The 19045-nt window shown below is 39.8% G+C and overlaps 1 protein-coding gene across 4 annotated transcripts in view; it reads left to right on the top strand.

Moving 5' to 3' along the window:
- Nucleotides 1-19045, top strand: part of prkd2 (protein kinase D2) — a 42869-nt gene that overhangs the window by 8023 nt on the left and 15801 nt on the right. The window contains exon 1 of one of the 4 annotated variants that reach the window (XM_044120660.1): nucleotides 17718-17797. The exons of 2 other annotated variants lie outside the window; for them this stretch is intronic. Coding sequence is in view for 1 of the 2 variants with exons in the window: in XM_044120659.1 (XP_043976594.1) it covers nucleotides 18170-18175 (6 nt within the window). In the remaining variant the exon portion in view is untranslated. Of the gene's footprint in view, nucleotides 1-17717; nucleotides 17798-18077; nucleotides 18176-19045 lie in introns of those variants that run through there. One more of the 4 variants, XM_044120659.1, reaches the window with a different exon arrangement.

Raw genomic sequence — 19045 nt, 5'->3', positions numbered from 1 at the left:
TGCCAACTGAGTGTGACACAAGAGCTGGACTGCGTGTTTTCATGCATGAATACCTACATTTAGAGGGGTTTTGGAGGCTTACTGAAGGTAGCTGGGTGCCTACTACCCCACCCCGCGGTCATCCTTGCCATCCCAGAAAGGGTGACTCATCTGCTCTGTTTATTCACAGGATCCCTTCTTGTGTTCCGTTGACACATTTTCCATTCACTCCTCAGTCGAGCATCAACACTCTGCCTTGCCTCAGTTTATTTCATTACAGTCTCCCGACCTTAGTGCTGCTCTCTACGTTTGCTTCTGGTAACTAGAAGTGTTCCACCTTTGAGAGGACCAGACGTCCTCTTCATCTGGCAAAAGTACTTACTAAAATCCATTTTGGCTGCACTAGTTCACGCTGCATCCCAAGCCCCCACTCACTCCTTAGTGAACGCAGAGGTCTGTCTTCATTTAACAATAAAGCAGCACTAATGCAATCTGTTCCTTGCTTGACAGGCCCTCAATGAGCCCAAGCACAATTTGATGGACATTAGTTTATCTTCCTTACTTTTTCATCCTGTTCCTCTTGTTATTCTAATTCTCTTAATAACTTGAAATCCTGTCCTAAGGGTACTTAAGATAAAACACCACTCCTCTTTCTCCTCCTCCACATTTTACTATTCCTCTTCTTTCGTAACCTCCTTCGTTAATCCTCACCTTATCTTCTCATCTTCTCTCCCCCTATGCTTCCCTTAAAACAACTTCCTTGCTCACTCTGACTCATCCTTCGCTCCTTGATCCATCAAAACTTCTTACCTGCTTATTTTTTGGCATCTGCCTTTGGCCAGTGCTTCTCCTTTCCCAACACCTAATATGTTCTGCAATTTGTTGATCTTCTTTTAAGTGCTTCAGAGGAGCGAACATGAGGAGTGATTCATAGTCTTGCCTGATTATGTTGTGAGCGCCAAAGGAAACAAGATCTGAAGATGCTTTGCCTTCAAAAATATCTTGGTACTTTATGATTTTGTCATGTTGCGTCATACATTTCTGGAATAATTTTTTTCTTTTCTGTTAGACTAACACAACAAGGTAGCACATAACGTAAAGTGAGTGAATATATATAGAGATACACGCATGCATATATTTTGTACAAATAAAACTATGAAAATGTAGCATTGGATTTTTATTTAGTCCCTCTGAATGAAAACAATTTGTCTACCAACGTTGCACATCTAGATACAACATGTTCTCCTTTGCATCTTCCCTGTCCGTTCTGAACAGAAACATTGCTACAGCATGATTATCCCACCACTGTGTTTCACCAAAAGCACGGCGGATTCAGGGTGATTTGTAGTGTTAATCATCAGCTACATATAGCGCCTTTTTCGTTGTTCCCTATGCAGCTTGTAGCAAACTGCAAATAGGACTGTGACTTTGTCATAAGCACTTTTCCATAATAGCCAGATTTCTCCAAACTGATCTGTGGATCGCTCAGGTTCCTTCTAGGTCTCATGATGGTTTCTCCGATAATCGCTTGTAAATGTAGGTGAATAGCCACATCTTAGTAGGTTTGGGTTTAGCGGTGCTCATCGACATGTTCTTTTATCACTACTTATAGCCTTCACACTCTTCACCTGCCTGTTCTGTAGTTTTTGGGCCGTTTCTTCTTTAATATTCTCCACCAAGCCTCTCAGTTCTGCTCACAATGTTTGTTGAAGTAAAGTTTTACTCAGGTTTAGTAAAGCGGTGACTTCTAGCTTTAAAATCCTTCTTAGAGTTTTCCAAACAACAGTGGACCACACAAATTACTCACGTTTTTTATTTTTTTGTACAATCTCCTCTTCAGTTCAACCTAATCAGTGAAGACACATTGTTGATGTTACCATTATAAAATAGCTGACAATTAAGTATTGGCAAAGATCAATGTTATTTTCACAGGAGGCAGAGCGTTGTTGTTAGCAACTGCTGAAAGTAACTAAAAAGTTACTTTTAATGTAACTTAGTTACTTTCCAAATCAAGTAGTCAGTAATATAACTAAGTTACTTTTTCAAGGAGTAATCAGTAGTCCGATTAAAGTTACTTTCAAAGTAACTATGCCATCACTGGTTACAACAATGTTTCATGTTGTCTTCCATTTCTTCTACCTTGGGGTGGTCTATCAGATAAAATCCCAATAAAATGTTAGAAAATTTACGATTTGGAATGTAAAAGAATACGAAGTGCAAGTGAAATGAATACTTTTACAAGGTTGTATGTCTTCTTTAATGAGTAAAAAAAAAAAAGCTATTAAACTGTTTCTTTAAACCAAAGCTAACTCTGACGTAATTCAGTTAATATCCTCTATCCCGACATGGTTTATTAAAAAGGCCGACTGTTTATCCGTTTCTGACAGCCGCGTCATTCCTCACTTGTACAGCGATTCCGGTTGATGTCAGTGTGTGGGTGAAGTACGTCTGTAGCTACGTAAGCATTTGAAGACTAGTGAGAACCTGTCGGGGCCTTTTCACAGTTCGCCCTGTCAACTTTCCGGATTGTCAAATATGCGAGCTAGCCTGCCAGGAGTTATGCCACACTCTGAACGCACAGCCACGATTCGTTGAACCAATGAAACTGTTGGCGCCTAATGCTGCATGCGAAGTAAAACATTCAAAATCTGCTGCAGAGAGTCGCATGAGGCCTAGGTATTTTTGCCAGTGTGTTGTGATACCAACAAGGAAATGAGGACAGAGTTATTTGAACAAACACAAAGAAATCTAAGTAGCTAAACAGAAACACGTTCTACACCTTTCAGACATAAACAGACTCGCAGCTGTGATTAAACCACCCCCACGGCCCACTCCCTCCCGCTCGTCTGACCATTGTTTCCACCTCCGTTTTGGAAGTTGCTGTTTCTTTATCTCGCTCCCTAGAGAAGAAGCCCTGGGGTTGGGATCACACACACTACCTCCTGTTTACCACACTCGCTTGCATATGCATTCTTCACACTGTAATCCAACACTTGGTCCAGATTTCCCAGTAAAGATCATGAAAACCATGATTGAAATTTTAAAACTGCACCACAAGTGCTTCAGCTGTCTCTTAAAATCACCAATCTGTGGATATTTTTAAATTGTGGTTTTATAAAGACTCACCTTTACTAGCCAGTAAATTCGTAAGTCAGTCAATACCCACGACTCAGGAAGGCGTGCATGCATGAGGATAAACAAGTTGTGGGTTTATCAGGCTATGCTAACGTGGTCGTTCAACAGTAAACAGCAGGTTAGAGCTTATTGCGCCATCATGATTCAATATACTTAAATTGCAGTGCAGTTAAATAAACTGTCCAACTTTTAAATAGTGCAATTAACAGCAACACTCATTTGTTCTGTTTACCCAAACGTGTCTCCCACTGTGTGGGCGTTTGTGCGTGTGTGTGCGCGTGGGTGGGTGTGTGCTGGTTCCCTCTCTTGATGATTTGCATGGTAGCGGAACAGCTTTGCATGACCGACCGTGCTTGGTGTCTTCTAGCTGTTGGCGGCGGGGGCCCCCGGGGACAAACTCGCTCCAAACACCGGGACATTTGAGTATTCAAATCATACTTTCCTACAGGGAATGCTGGGGCAGGGATGTTTGTCAGCCTCTGAGAGAGGAAGAGGATGATAGATGGAGATAAGTATTTGAAACTAGATTGGTGACTGAGATTGTGATTGGAAAAAGAACATGCATAGAGATAAAGTTCCAGTTGTCCACAGCCTGCACTAATGTTAACTGTCAGAAGAAGTAGGACTGCTGACGACAAACTTTTTGAAATGATATTCTCGCTGAAGAGCCACACTTTCTTTCAGCTTTTTAGAGCCCATTTTCCCCCCGACTTCGCTGCATTCCTTCACTCGTTGCGAGCAAAGGAGACCTTATGACACTAATCCTGCGATTACTAATGGTGAAAACAGTTTTGTGCCATGATCCAATTGGAAACCCATGAGCAGAGCTGAGCAGCATTCAGTGGCATTTACGGCAGAGTGTTTGTTTGAGCACAATAGGATGAATCAAAATGTAGCAATGTGAGCATATGGCCTTTCAAGGGTAGAGAAACAAACCTTTCATACAGAGTTAGGACTGGTAAATTAATGACTACCTTTGAAATTAAGTGACTTAGAAGCAGTTGTGATATTCTTGGTTCTTTGACTTGTTGAACTGAAGGTAAATGTGATTTATTATTATGATAATAATGAGTTACAGTAATTCCAAAGAAGGTAGATCCCAAGGTTTGCTAAAAGAAAATGTCATACATGACTCCTCAGAAAACATTGAGACACCTTAAGAAAGTGGGGCTTGAAACTTATTTGCTTTATTGATCTTGCATGTTTGAAATGAGTCTTAGAAAGCGGATCTGTGAAAGGCAGCAGACAATGGGGTCAGTGTGAAGGTTGACAGGATGGGCTTGGTTGGTCAGGGGCACACGTGAAGAGTGTGTGTGTGTGTGTGTGTGTGTGCGTGTGCAGCTCCGATTCATGAGACGTGTGTTTGTACATGACTAAATACAAACACACATCTTCGATAGAGTGTCAGGGTATAGTATAGCTATGAGGGGAAATGGGAAAACCAGTGTTATCATACAAAAAGCTCCATAACTGGAAATACCAAACTGGTTTATAACAATATCTAAATATTAGCTAAATATTCACTGCATTTAATATCTATATGTATTTCCAGTTAATTGTGTGTAAATGAGACCCATTGTTCATTGGTTTCATTTACTGGGCACTCGGACTTGAACGTCATAAATGTCAATTTCTCTCTTCTAGATTTAGATATAGCTAAAAATTATTTCTCTTTAATTGTCATCATGTAAATAGATGAGAGCCTTACAGTTGTATCCTAATAAAGCAGTCCTTTATCAAGTATCTTTGGAATTTTAATTGGCGTTCACAGTATTTATGCACAGCTAAAAAGCTTTAATTTGATTTTGTCTATTTTCAACCGCTAACTATACTGCGGCTCATCTACATAAATGTGATCAAAACATTCGTCGTATGACCAGAACAGAGTGTTTTTAGCTTTAGGCAATTCCCCCCCCCCCCACTTTGTACTTGCTAACCAAAAGCATGAAATGCATGGGGCAAGAAGAGTGGATGAAAAATAGAGCTTTTGGGAAGGAGAGGGGGACAGGCATGAAAAAAGAGAGGAGCAGATGACTCAGGGTGAAGTAATGTGGCCTTTTGTGGCCCTCAGCATGCAGCTTTGTGTGTTTGTATGCCCCTGGCATTCGAGGCAGTGGAGAATGTGCAAACACCACTCGCATTCACCCGCCGTGTTTGTTCGTGTGTTTTCTCTTCGGTCTGGTCGCTCCAAAAAGTTGGAAGGCAGATCTATACTTACAGCGACAGTCGATGACGCATTCAGGGAATGCCAACCGAAAACACCTCTCAACATGTGAAATGTCAAGTGCAGCAATTATATAGAGGTTTTCGGTCATTTAAAATTTGGGCAGTCAAACAATTATTTTGATAAGACCACCTATGTTTGACATTGAAAAGCACAGTTTTCAAATTATGATTTCATATGTTACAAACCGAGTGTGAAAAAAAACAGAACAAAGTCATTGCTCTGTAAATCTAATAACTGGTTTTGCCACTCTCGCTGGCAACAACTGCCATTAATCGTTTGTAATAGCGAACGCCACGCAGGAGGAACTCTGGCAAACTGTTTAAATAATTCTTTTAATTTATTCACATTGGAGGTTTTTAAATGTGGACGGCCTGTTTAAGATCAGATCGAAGCATATCAAGCATATTTATACCTGAATTTAGATCTATTCTGTTTTACTTTTTGAGCCGTTCAGATTGAATTTTTAATAACACGATTATTCTGGATTGTGTTGCTGTATAACCTAGGTTTAAAGACCACAAACTTCTGGATGGAGATTCTCCTATAGGATTATCTTCCACATGCCAGAATTTATATTTACAAACTATCATTTATTTATTTATTTTTTTATCCTGAAAGTTTAGGGCCAGACGTGCCAAGATGAAGCAAATGGTTTTACTATTCTTGAGTGGGTTCGCAGAAAACTAATTTTTCAATGGTCCTGTGATGTTGTCTTTTAACAAACGTGAGATGGGTTGTCGTCGTGTTTGTGGTCAGTTGTGATTTTGGGTTTGGACCTCTTCCATGGACGCAAGTCTGGCTCAAACTCTTGTCCACTCATGAACGCTGACCTTCAAGTGGCTTTAGAAATGCCATGGCGACCTTTCCCAGATGGAATATTGTTCTTCTCATCTGTTTTTGAATTTCTTTAGATCGTTGGGTGTTGTCTTTGGAGATCTTTACTTTTGCCAGAGAGGTTCTCTTTAAGTGATTTGTTGGTGGTGGTAAATGCACTGAGAAATGTGGTTGATGAAAGTGATTTCACAAGACACGTAGTTGTATTTTCTCAAGAGCTTTTCTCTCTTAATAAATATAGTTTTTCTGTTGAAAAGGGCTGTTTCTGTTTTGTATTTTGTTTTTACGTTTTTTAATATCTGATTATTAAAGATGCATTTTATTAAAATATTACAGAAAGGCAAAAACAATTTTTGAAGGTACCTTGAACCAATTTTAAGGCAAATATTTTCTGCAGAGTACCACCTGACATGTGACTGAGATGTCAGAGGGTTTTACAAGAACCAAGAAGCGAATCAAAGTTGCTTCTCGATTTTAAACTCGACTCGAGCCGTAGCAATAAAAATGTGGCTAAATGATGCTGAAACAAGCAGGGGAAAACACTTAAGTACCCATTTTTCTTTTGTCATTTTGTTTCCACTCATCTTCCTTTACTCCTCTCGCTCCTCGTCACCGAGACGTGTTTTCTTTTACATCCTTTGTTTTCTGTGGGCCCTCCCATGAATCAGTTGTTTGTTCATCGCAAACAAGGTGGACTGAGTCCAATGTTCCTATCGGCTTACCTGCCTAGAACCAGGACGAGGAAAAAGGTAGCAGGGGGAGGAAGGCGGGGGCTGATGGAGAGCGGAGCTGCTTCCAACAAAGCCTGCTTCAGAGCATGAACAGCCCCTCTCTCATGCCTGCTTACGGCTCTCATGTTACCTCCTCATCCTCCTTGATGCATTGGGCAGAATGAGATGCATTGTGCCTGCTCCCCTGCTCGAGACTAAGCTTCCTCTACACACACACACAAAAACACGTGCGTGCCTAACTCTACACCGCTCTTTGTGACAGACTTCAGCATGGTTTTCCATGTACTAGCTGTTTCTGTTTTTGTTCGTTGACTCCTCTTTTAAATCATATTTGGAATAAACGCTCCATTTTCACAATGTCACATCATTTTTTTTGTGTGTGTGTGTGTGTGTGTTTTTATATATCTGGAATACCAGAAAGATGTTTTTTTGTTAATTTTCAAAACATGTCATTGATATGTGTTTTAATAAAAGATGTGCATGTGGTGCATACATATCCAGAATTGATTTATTTTCTAGCATCATGTGAATCATGGCCTTTGTTCACAGCAAAAATACTTTTTATTTAAAAGTTGGGGCCAAGTTAGAGCAGAGACCATGAGGCAAGCCCTCTCACCCAACATTAGAGTCTGACCTCACAAATGCTATTCACATCAAAGAGTCCAATAAATCCATTCCTATGCCTTGTGGAAAGTTTTTTCCAGAAGAACTGATTAAATGAATTCAATTTATTTATAAAGCTCCAATTCATAGCAATCATTATCTCAATTCACCGTGACTGTAGAGAAATTGATGACACTGAGTTCTGCTATGTCATCTCCATGGATCACTGACTCTCCACAATAACAGTACACTCAGCTTCTGCTTTTTCTTCCATTGTGTGACATGCTGCCTTTGTCATGTCTCTCTTTCCATTACAAGGGCCACCACCATTGATTTGAGATCTAGTTCCCACAAGCTCTGCTTGGCTTTTTTTGGAAAATTAATTTCATCACAATTGATTGGATACAGATTGCTCATTATATTAACTTCATTCTTCATTTTTATTTTTATTTTTGGCCAGTCTACGTAGAAAGAGTAAAATTTATTTCTTAAAATAACCAAGACTTCATAAACTGCGTTAATGCAATATGAACTTGGTCAATTGGAAAACCCCAGTTTAACCTGGTAACTGTCTGATGACGGCAGGTCGCGGTTGCTTGTTTGTGAAGTACACACACTTTTCACGTTAATTTAGATGAGGCAGTGAATGCCAAGATGTCGCAGCGTCTATATTCTGGAGTTTTCGTTCATAAATGTGGTCTAAAAGAGCCAGGATTAGTGCAGTCTCCAACTGAAACAATAGACGTCACGGAGAAAATAACATGGAAAGGCAAAAGAAGAGGCCTACAGGAAGAAGTCGCTTCGTACACAATTGTAGCTGTAGCGTTTAAATCTGGAAGTGAAACATCAAAGCAAAGTTTTCACATTTATTTTAAAAACTTTAACATTGAATGGTTTTACATGCCAAAGTTTGCGCCATTACTGTTTAGTTGTGTAACTACCCAGCCTTTATGAGAGTGACCGTATTCTAGCATGATTTCTGTAAGGAACATTAGCGGCTCTACACTTGTTTGGGGGGTGTGCCTTCACACTCCTGTTCAGCAGGTTTAAACTATTAACGCAGCTGGTAGAAACTTAACAGGCCAGGAATGTAAACCTGACTACTCCGGTGCTCTCCTGGATGACGCACACCTTGGTTCATCGGCGAACACTCGGCCCAACGCCAAACCTCCTCGGCACTTGAATGCGTCACGATCGTTATTACACAACCCTCATGCGTTCTATTCCTGCGTCTTCAAGCCCTGTCTGTGGTTGAAACAAACGCCACCAAAAATGAAAACAACCACCGCTCATATGGACTTTAGTTCAGTTTGGTCAGGTTTCCATGAATTTGTGAGACGTGAGCTTGGTGCCACAAATCGTACTCATACGTACATAAATCATGAGTCGAGGGAAAGCATAAATAAAGTCAGAAATATGATTTACCTCCAGAGAAATACACAAAGCAGCAGTTTTTGTTCTTTGGAACATTTTCAGCATTGTCTAGAGAACCTCAGGTCTTAACTGTTTCTGCTGCTTGAAAGTTCACATTTTCACCATTCAGGCCTGACTAATATTACACAGGATTAAATAACTTTTTTCTTTTTGAGAGGTGAATATGATTTATTTGGCAAAGCCGCTCAAACATTCAGAAGAGAAACAGAGAAATACGTCTTCATAATGTATCTTTAGAGTTTGGTAGCATTGTAGCTCGGACAGGCACTTCATTTTAATCCTGGACAATGAACAAAACCTTTTCTGTCTAGGAATTGTGTTTGGAACTGCCCTTTTTATCATCCCTTTGCATCTCTGAGATTTTTAGAACGCTTCTTTTATTCTTCCTTTGGTTTCTCGGAATCTAAACGAGGCTTATTTTAGAAAACAACAAAAGGTGTTTTCCAAACTCGTAACATCATCTGACGGATCATTAAGGACAATAACGACACTTCTGTCTTGTAGATCTATATTTCACAACTCTGCTTAAAGACCAACAAACCTAGCAGATATTTTTTTACCTTTTTGTAGTTGAATTTTCCGACATTTTTAATTCCAAATACAAGCTTGCCACTTATAAAGATGCCTTTGATGGTTCTCAGAGGTATTTTACCAGGTGTGTAGAGTCATTTTAAAACGACAGTTTGTCTCGTGTACTACAATAATAGCAGAAACACCAGCAGAATTTCTAACCCAGCCAAATCAAATGGGGGGGAAAAAAAAAATATTGCTGATGCAGATGATCTCAATGCTTGATGGTTTAAGCTTTGAGGTGACACATGCTCTTCTTCTGCTCTTTATCATGTGCCATTCTCACCTGTCATCTGAACTGTTTTGTTGGTTGTTCTCATGTCTGCAGCTGAAATGAGGCGGTGCGATCTCGCATTTCATCTTGCCATGATGCAGCATTTCATTCCCACTTTGACACTTTGAATCGTCTACAAATCCTGCCTTAAGTTGACTCGGTGACTTCAAGAAACACAAATTACATGCATATTTGGCTTTGCAGTTACAGTTCGTATGACTAAATGTCTTTTTTTTTTTTTTTTTTTCCTCCCCCAGATAAATGGCAGTCAGTATTTATTATCATGCTACAGAAAACCTTCCCCAGAGTTGAAGTTGCACACATGCACTGATTAAGTGTTACTACAAGCCATTGCATGTGTCCATTCATCATTGAAGTTTACAAGTACCACAATCTCATAATTATAAAGCAGTAATAAAAATACTTATTTTTGTTACTTTTAATGTGACAAAATGTGGAAATAGTTAAGGTTTATCAATACATTTCCAACATCCTGGTTTTTTAACAGCTTAAAGCCAGGCCTGAATAACCCGGCACACTTTGGCTTAATACGCAAAAGTACAAAGGCAGGACAAGGGCAATATCTGATCCGTTGTTACATCGCTGAGCTGGCTGTGAAGGTAGTGAATCAACAGAAGTCACGCAGATATGATATAACTCAGCTTCTCCAGAGATGTCCGCTTAAAGTGTGTGTGCAAAGTTTGGAGTTGTGTTCCCCTCCTCTATTCCCTGTTAGTCTGAGCTCTACATTAGCCCTCATTTGATCCACCGCATCAAAGGAAATCACACTCTTCGACTGTAAACACACTTTCAGTCACTTTCTAGAATCTCTCAAGTTCTCAGATGTGTCTTGTGTATGAAGAAGGCGGGGATAGCATCAGGGCCAAAAAGAGAGAAAAGTTCTTGTATTTCATTTATAATTCTGCCAGTAAAAAAAATATCATGATATTTTAAATTATTTTCTTGGTCTTCCACTGAAAAGTAATGTACATGCCTTTAAGATCATCTCAAGTTGCTGATGATTTAAGATCTGTGTGACATCACTGGGGGTTACCATGGTAGTCAGGTTTTTTTTTTTTTGACACATCTTCGTTTCACCTCTTTGTCTTTAAGCCCTGGGGCTTGCTGATGCTGTTCCTATCGCTTTCTAATAGGGATGCTCCGATCAGGTTTTTTGCTGCCGAATCTGAGACCGATCACCCATGAGGCCGATCTCTGCTGATCGCTTGGATTGACTGTTTATTTTTCGCGTTAGTTATAAATGGTACTATGTGATCTGGCAAAATTTTAAAAATATATCCACCTAATTAACCTAAACATGCAATATACGTGCAGGCATAATACAGCAGCTTTTCAGTCAAAAGAACAACTGAAAAACTTGCAACAAGTTAAACGACATTTAACAGTAAGGTTTTCTGTACCCTAAATTATACAGGAGTCAAATAAGTCTCACAACACTGCCTATATCAAATAATGTCTAGTAAAAGAGGGAAACGTTCATCCAAAGTCAAATGCAGGTTGCATCAAAATAAACAATCATGGGTTTCTGAATCAAAACTTCCTAAAAGCACGGCTAGCTGAGTAATGCTGGTTCTGATTGGTTGGTTCTTACTGAGCGGAGCAATTCTGCAGAATACAGGAGGAGGAAGAGGAGATCGATTATTATTTATGACATTTTGTTTTCATAAATCATCTCTCATGTTTGGACATAGCGAAAGTTTTAATGTGGGAAACCTTGTTGTTGTTTACGTTACACGCTGCGGCTTTTAGCAGACGTTCCGGGTGGAGCAGAAACGGCGCTCCGTATGTGAAATATTACTACCAGTATCGCGTAGCGGCGGTTCAACGGCGAGAGCGTCTTTTACCGCCAGCTCGAAGACTTGAATTATTTTTTGGGGGGGTTATTTGTTTAGCTTTCTGACCGTCATGCTAATCCGGATGAGTGTCTGTATTAGTACGCTGCTTTACCTGCTATCTGGGCTCCTCGGATGACATTTTTTTTTTCCTTGCGTTGAGCCTCGATGTAGCCAAACTCCGTGAAGTGTTTGTTTTTTGAAATGTCACATTAGATTCGTTGTGTTCACCCCGGAGGTAATTTTCCGCTGCAACACGCAAACTTCCCCATTCACTCTCAGAGCGTTATAGTTCCACAGGATTTGTTGTTGCGCGCTTGCGCAGTGTGAAGGAGAGAGCGAGATCAGCTGCACACGCAGGCTGAGAAGTGAGATACAGGTGACCGATCATACACTTTCTCACGGAAATCGGCCGATTATGATCGGTGGCCGATCGATCTGCACACCTCTACTTTCTAAATTGCTATGTGATGGAGCCATTTCTCATTCTTTTGTTGATATGTAGTATAACTATTTCCCAAGGCACCGACTGATCTTCTTAGACATTGAGACTCCGCAGGTAGCTGTGGATGGTTGTAGTTTTTTGATTTTATATATATGATATTTATTTATTTATTTGCCTGCATATGACTTCACCAGGTTAAAAATTGCCCAGAGAGCCAGTTTTACATTTGTTCCATTACGAACTCCACTGGCACAAAAGGGAAAATTCCTGTGTTGCACTGAGTTGGTGTCAGGAGCCAGTGAGTGCAGAACGTTGACGTCTTTGCATGCTTGTTGCCAGAGCAATCCTCCATTAAAGCCCTCATTGTTTTCAGAAAGGTGAGGCTCTTTCTGAAACCCCCGTGTGCGTTAATGAGGTGAGAGAATTACAGTTACACAATTAGGCCTGTGGCGTTTAAGAGAGAAATGCACACAGACACAGTGCATATAGGTTTATCATAAATCGCCACAGTAGTCCTTGAGACTGCGAGTGTGAATGCGCACGTGTGCCAGGGTGGGGAGGAGGTTGGCCTTATTATTTGTCACACAGTAAGATGGGGATGTTTGAACAATGTCTGCTGTTTGAGGGGATGCAGTGGGTTTCCTCTAGGCTATAAAGCCGCCGGATCAAGTTCCTGTTGTGATAATCAGCTCCTGTTCCAGAGATCACATCAGTCTGCAGGAGCATGTAGCGCCGCAGAGGTCATTCCATGGACAGGACTTAGAATATCACATACGGTAAGCCTTGACATTTAGCAATGCTCGGTCCCATTTTCTGAGCTCCCATTGACATTAGATGTAGATTGGCTCCAGTTCTCCAGAAAGGGGTTGTTTTTCCCCTATGAACTGGGCTGTGTAAACACCAATCCAGCCCCTGCACTCTGGAACATCTCACTTCATACGTCATACAGTACAGACCAAAAGTTTGGACACAACTGTGTGTTCAAACTTTTGGTCTGTACTGTTTGTCCCCTCTCCCCCACACACGCACGCAAAAAGACAAGTGAAGTGTGGTTTCAACATCAAAGTATTCCTTTTAACTCTGTTACTATGACGTCTTCCTGCAGTGTGCCACAGTTTTATCATTTTATTTAATCACCACTCAGCAACTGTACGAGATTGATTGAGAACTTATTTATCAAACCGGTACTATTTTGTATAATTCTGTAATAAATCTGAGCACAAACGAAGACAGGGGAATAAATGTGCTACAGCTTGGATTATGCTGATGACACACGACTTCATATTTCTGAGTCAACTCATCACTGCGATTCGTTTTGTGGGACAGTGTTCGTAATACCACTGGGGGACGGCTCAGAACCTTCAACTTCATACAGATAAGGTTGCAAAAATGCAAGATTAGAGATTACCACTCAAATAGACTCAGTAATTGAAGACTATTGAGTATTCAAGTTTATACTTTTATGTCTTTTTTTCTGATATGGTTTATTTAAAAAGAAACCCAAAAAACCCATCTTTTTCTGTGAGGCATGTGTTGTATCTCTGCCCAAACCTAATTATACACCTTGACGGGGCAGAGAACCACATGTCTGACGATATCACTTCCTGTGGCTTGGAAGTGACAGAGTAAAATAGTTAGTCATAACACATACAATAAGAGATGTATGATGCAGAGTCAATAACTCACTATGATAACCTACAAAAGACATGGATTAAATGCGTGATTAAATAGTACTGAGATGTTGTGAAATTCCCCCTTTGAAAAAAACTTTTATTTTGTTTTGAAGAAATCACCACTGCAAAGCCGAACGATCTAACAGGATCATAAGTTGTCCCTTATCTAATGTACTTGCGTGTAGCCCTGTTGTCAAAGTTAAACTTGGCATATATTCAGTGATATTTTGCATGTTTAAAATTATTTGAGGCAAATATGGAAAAGAGTATCTGCAGAGTAAATACAGCTGTGACTGATCCAGTTTTGTTTTTTTGACTACATTTTTATTAAAAGTTGCACAAGTGTTTCATTTATTTGTATTTTAGCATTTTTCTGATCGGAAAACCTAACTTGCTAGTTCATATGGGCTGGGGGGCTGAAGGTGTTTCATGCTGAGCTGCTGGAGGGGAAGTGACAGGGAGGATGAAAGGCAGAAGTTAAGTGGCTTTCTTAGCGGGACATAAAAGTCTTTGTGTTATTCACACATGCTGAGTCTTTATTTAAAGATGGTCTATCTTTAGATGAACCACCCTGTAGCTTTTTGAGAAACCCACACGGCTGAAACAAAAGTGACCAAACTGGACAAACATAAATAATCTGACCCTAAAATTGACTACTTTTGCAATTTTGCGTTTTTGAATGAAATAAACCCTGAATTGATGACAGCACAAAGTTGACCACAACAGGAAGCAGATGTTAGATTATTGGTTCATATCAAATCTTGGCTCATTGTTTGGTCATTCTGAAACTAGCTTGAAATTAGCACAGCTGAGCAAAATGAAATCTCAATGTCTGATAATTAAGTGGTATGAAAGAATTTCACAGTGTCTAGAACTTCAACATACAACAATCAGCTCATGGAGATGATGGAGTTTCTTAATGACAATTTTATTAGCTGCTAAAATAGCAGTGAAATTTGACGTTCCCTGTCATTAATAGTGTCCCGCTGCTTTGTTTACAACCAAGGAAAATAAGTGTTATGGGAATAGAATCAAATGATTGTTTGAAGAACGCCTAATCCATAATTAATTTCACTTATAATCAGGTTATTGGTCCAAAGATTGAATAGAATAGCACAGGAAACGGTGAGAAACCTGATGCTTGACAGCGTAAAGAATGGAGTGTGAGAGCCGCCTCCCCTCCGGTCAAGGCATGCTACCTGTACAGTAAATGTAATAGCACATGCTGCTTTTTGTTTGCAGATACAATACTCCTAACCTTCACATGCACAGCCTAATGTACTCTGTGCACACAAACGTATGGGGTGATTGCGTAACTGACGACCTGTACGTTTTTCTCATGATGGTAAAATTGAAATCAGATATTTTATCCTCGTTCTACTCTCTGCTCTCACAGTAAACTGAACACAAGATTAAGAGAAGTGGGTATTTTTCTGAAGGCAGCGGTGGTTTGTGGAGTCTGAATCTCATGCATTTCAGTTGGTGTGCTAAAGAGGTGTGGTCTGCGTAGACTTGGCAGCCACTTTCTGCGGTTGGTCCATCGAGTGTTTTTTTTGAACAGTCGGTGGAGGATTTTATGACTTGCCTTGTTCCTCGAGTTTTGCGGCTCGAGAAGAGCAGTGACGGCAACAGCGGGGAGTTTATGGTAGACTGGCTGGCATTAAGAATCGCCTGTAGAAGATGATTGGTGGTGGATTTGTGAGCTTGAAGTCTGTTCTGATGTAGGCTCTGTGGGTGTTTTGTAATTACACATGGCAGCACCGAGTCTCAGTTGTGGCAGTCCTATGTACTGATTCATGTCGCTATTACATGAATCACTGCTGTCACAGAGCTTTTGGGCTGTTGTTGGAAAAGAGTAAAGTCTGAGTTTATTGATGTCTGTATTGTCTAATTGTCCAGGAGCCAGAACTGTTCCTGTAAGCGTCTGTCAGAATTAAAAAGAAACCTAAAACTTAAAGAAAAAATCCAGGAAAAAAAAAAAAGAGGGAAAAATCTCTGTCACATTGTCCCTGTTCCATTTTTCAGGCCTAAAAATACTTTTTCACCCCAATTACCATAACAGAAATACTTTTCATTTTAATTTGTATATTTTCAAAGAAAGAAATTTACAGATATTTGGAAAAAGACAATAGCCATGTTTCTATTCCTATTTTTTATGCCCGTGTTGATGTAATGCATTAGAAAAGATGAGAAATAGATGAAAATATTACAATTCAAAATAACTTCCTCATTTTCTCAAAAGAGGTTTTACTTGATGGGGTTTTTGGCTTTTCTGAAAAAGAGTTACTGCGCTAAAGGGGAGATGGAAACAAATTTCTAACTTCTGATGTAACAAACATTTATGTACCTCACGTGTCTGATCAGCTGTTTCAGCATTAAAACGGCATTTCTTTCTCTATGTCTCCAAACAGCATACAACGTGCCCCATAACACACACTATTATCAGTAAGCGCCATTCACTTTAGAAACAACCTGGAGTCTAATTTTAGTTTTCAGTGAAGTCTGAGTTTGAGGCGTCGGTAGATGCACCGTAAGAAATGCTGAGCATTGATCCTTGGCATTTGATCTTTTCTAGCTTCTGAAAAAGTTTTTGCAGAATTCCACATTTCAAAGACAATGATACCATTCTGTTGACTCTTGCTCTACTTGCCTTGAATAGTAGATAATATTCTTTCAATGGGATGCTGTTTTAAGTTTCCTGCTGTGAACTGTCATTTTATAAACATTGTGTAAACAGTGGGGATTTTTTTTATCGTAAAACAAAAACAGAATGACACCAAGGTTCCCTTTTTTAGCATCCAACATGAGTGATTTGCATGGTTGGCATTAGCTATCCTCATCAAACTCAAGTCACTGCCGTTAATTTACAAAGTTCTTAACACAATGACTCCCACCTGCTTAAAGGCTCTCGCGAAGACTTAATAGAGTCACTCTGAGCATCAAAGGATTGTCAGCCAGTAATGCGTACATCACACTCAACAAAATCTAGACTATTGTCTTGAAATGACCCAGAGGTCATTTCTTGTGTTGTGAAATGTCCTACCATGCTCTACCAGGACAGAGGTATCCTTGCCTATCTTTAAAAAAACTCTTAAAGTCCTGACTCTTCAGAACGGGGACCAAAGCCTCAAAGAGTTCTTGCTTCAACAGTGTTTGAACGGAACTTCCTTTTTCCTACCCAAGCAGATTCCAGAGCTTTCTCAACCCTGCTCCTGCTTGAACACTACTAAAGTAGTCGACGTAAGGCTTTATGTTTCTCAATTTTTTTTTGCTAAAAGCACAAGAAAACGCCAAAATGTATTAAATGCTTTTTTTACTCTAGCATTTAATACCTTGACTTTCCTAGTCTCTCTACTACACTCTGTGCTCATGTCCCTCCTTTTCTGAACTCTACTTCTTCACTGTCTCCCGTGTCACTATTGACAAAACCTGTCAAATGGTCTTTCTTTTACTGTTTGCTTTGATATTCACTGCATTGAGTCCTCATTCAAAAGCCACTTCGAATAAGAAGTGTCTGCCAAATGCATAGACATCTGCAACTCGTGAGTAATCAGAATAGCTTTGTTATTATTCTTCAGTAAAAATCAGGTGAACAACATTTATTACTTGGATGTCTGTAGTTTGTTTTGGTTTGATTTACTTCATTGACTCCGACACGGTTGATGTTTGATTCGTTCTCAAAATAGGTCAGAGGCTCTTGAATGTATGTTGGAGAGACAACCTTTATGTGCTTTTTGTGTCTTGTTGTTGACTGTGGTCAGCAGCGGTAGCCAGCAGCTGGGGCGTGGTGGACTTGCTGTGTATCTTGGCAGCGTTACAAGCCAGGCCTGGATTTTGTGATGTGGTTGATTGGGAGAGCATGTTAGGGAACTAAGAGACAGGCTGTTTGTGCTGTAGGGGGGGAAAAAAGAGGAGAAGGGGGGGGGGGGAAGACAGGGTGTGTGTTTGTGTTTGTTAGGAGTGTGTGCCTGTTGGTTAGCCAGAAGGTGTATTTGTGTTATTGTGTCATTTGAAGGTGGAGACCACGGTCCCCCTTCCTGTAAGTAGTTAGAGTCTGGCCAGATGGTGAATCTTGACTCAACAATGGGAAAGCAACAAGCTAGCAGAGATAACCATGTTGAATGTTTTTACGTGAGCTAACGTGCGAGGGAGCAGTCTGTCCAACTGTATAGATTACATCTTTTTTTTTCTGTTCCTCATTTTGTGCTTATTTTTTACGTGCTACAGGAGAAAATTATTTTAAAACTGTGTGTCTGTGGTGTCCTGTGTGGTGTGGCCACTGAAGTGAACCGGACTGCGTTAACTATTCATGAGGGCAGGGTTTCCCTGTAACAGCCTCCCTTGCTCAGTTGACTTCTGATAGACATTCTCATCTCATCTCCGTGGAAAAGCTTCACGGAAACACCGGAGCATGTTTGTGTGTACACTTGGATATGACTGATAGGAAGATAGGATGCAGTTACTCCTTTGTGTTTCCGTCTACATTGATCGAGTTGCTTGACAGGTGGCCTGGTCGTATTAGCATGTGTGCTAATGTGCGCGTGCTTGCGTGCGCGCGTGTGTGTGTAGTTGTTTACCTGAATTTATGAAGTCCGAAAACTTTGAATCTATTTAACTTCTTTTCTCAAAGTTATTAAAAACTTTTGTGGATTAAAACTTGCTTTAGGAGTTTCAATGCTCTTTCTCGTCATGTTGCTTGAGACGTAGCTAGGTTGTGTACATTAAGTGTGCGCTTGTCTGTCTGTTTTTGTTTCAATTAATCTGTGTGAAAGTGTTATCTAAAATGTGAAAGGCAGATTTTTAGAACTTTGGTTGTAAGTTTTTTCACCTTATTTCTACATAATTTTTTTAACAGCAGGTGTAAAATTATGACCTTGTAAAAATCCTCCTTAAGGTTTTGATTTTTAATACTTAGTCTTGTCATGGTATAAACATACAAAAACAGAAATAGTTAATATTACAAAAATTAAATAGAACAGTAAATAAGAGGTAGAAGTACATACGGTATGTTGCATTTGTGTCTTGATGGATCTGTTAAATTGTTTTCTACTGATTTTGGGATATTCTTCTAATAATACATTTATAATTTATAGTTTTACTGAAATATGTTGCATTCCTAACAGCCCTATAAAACATTGATTTATCACAAGCTGATTTGCGATTTAAAGCCGTTTTTTTGTGAGAGAAGTTGATCATGATGACGTTGAAAATCTTACATTTACCTTTAGTTCACCACCATTAGTATCACATTCTTGGTTGAATTATATTTGAAGTTCTTATTTTAACT

This window comes from Gambusia affinis, linkage group LG06, assembly GCF_019740435.1.
Source record: "Gambusia affinis linkage group LG06, SWU_Gaff_1.0, whole genome shotgun sequence".
Classification (NCBI taxonomy): Eukaryota; Metazoa; Chordata; class Actinopteri; order Cyprinodontiformes; family Poeciliidae; genus Gambusia; species Gambusia affinis.
The sequence above is the reverse complement of the archived record's forward strand: the minus strand, read 5'-3'. Positions and strand labels throughout refer to the sequence as shown.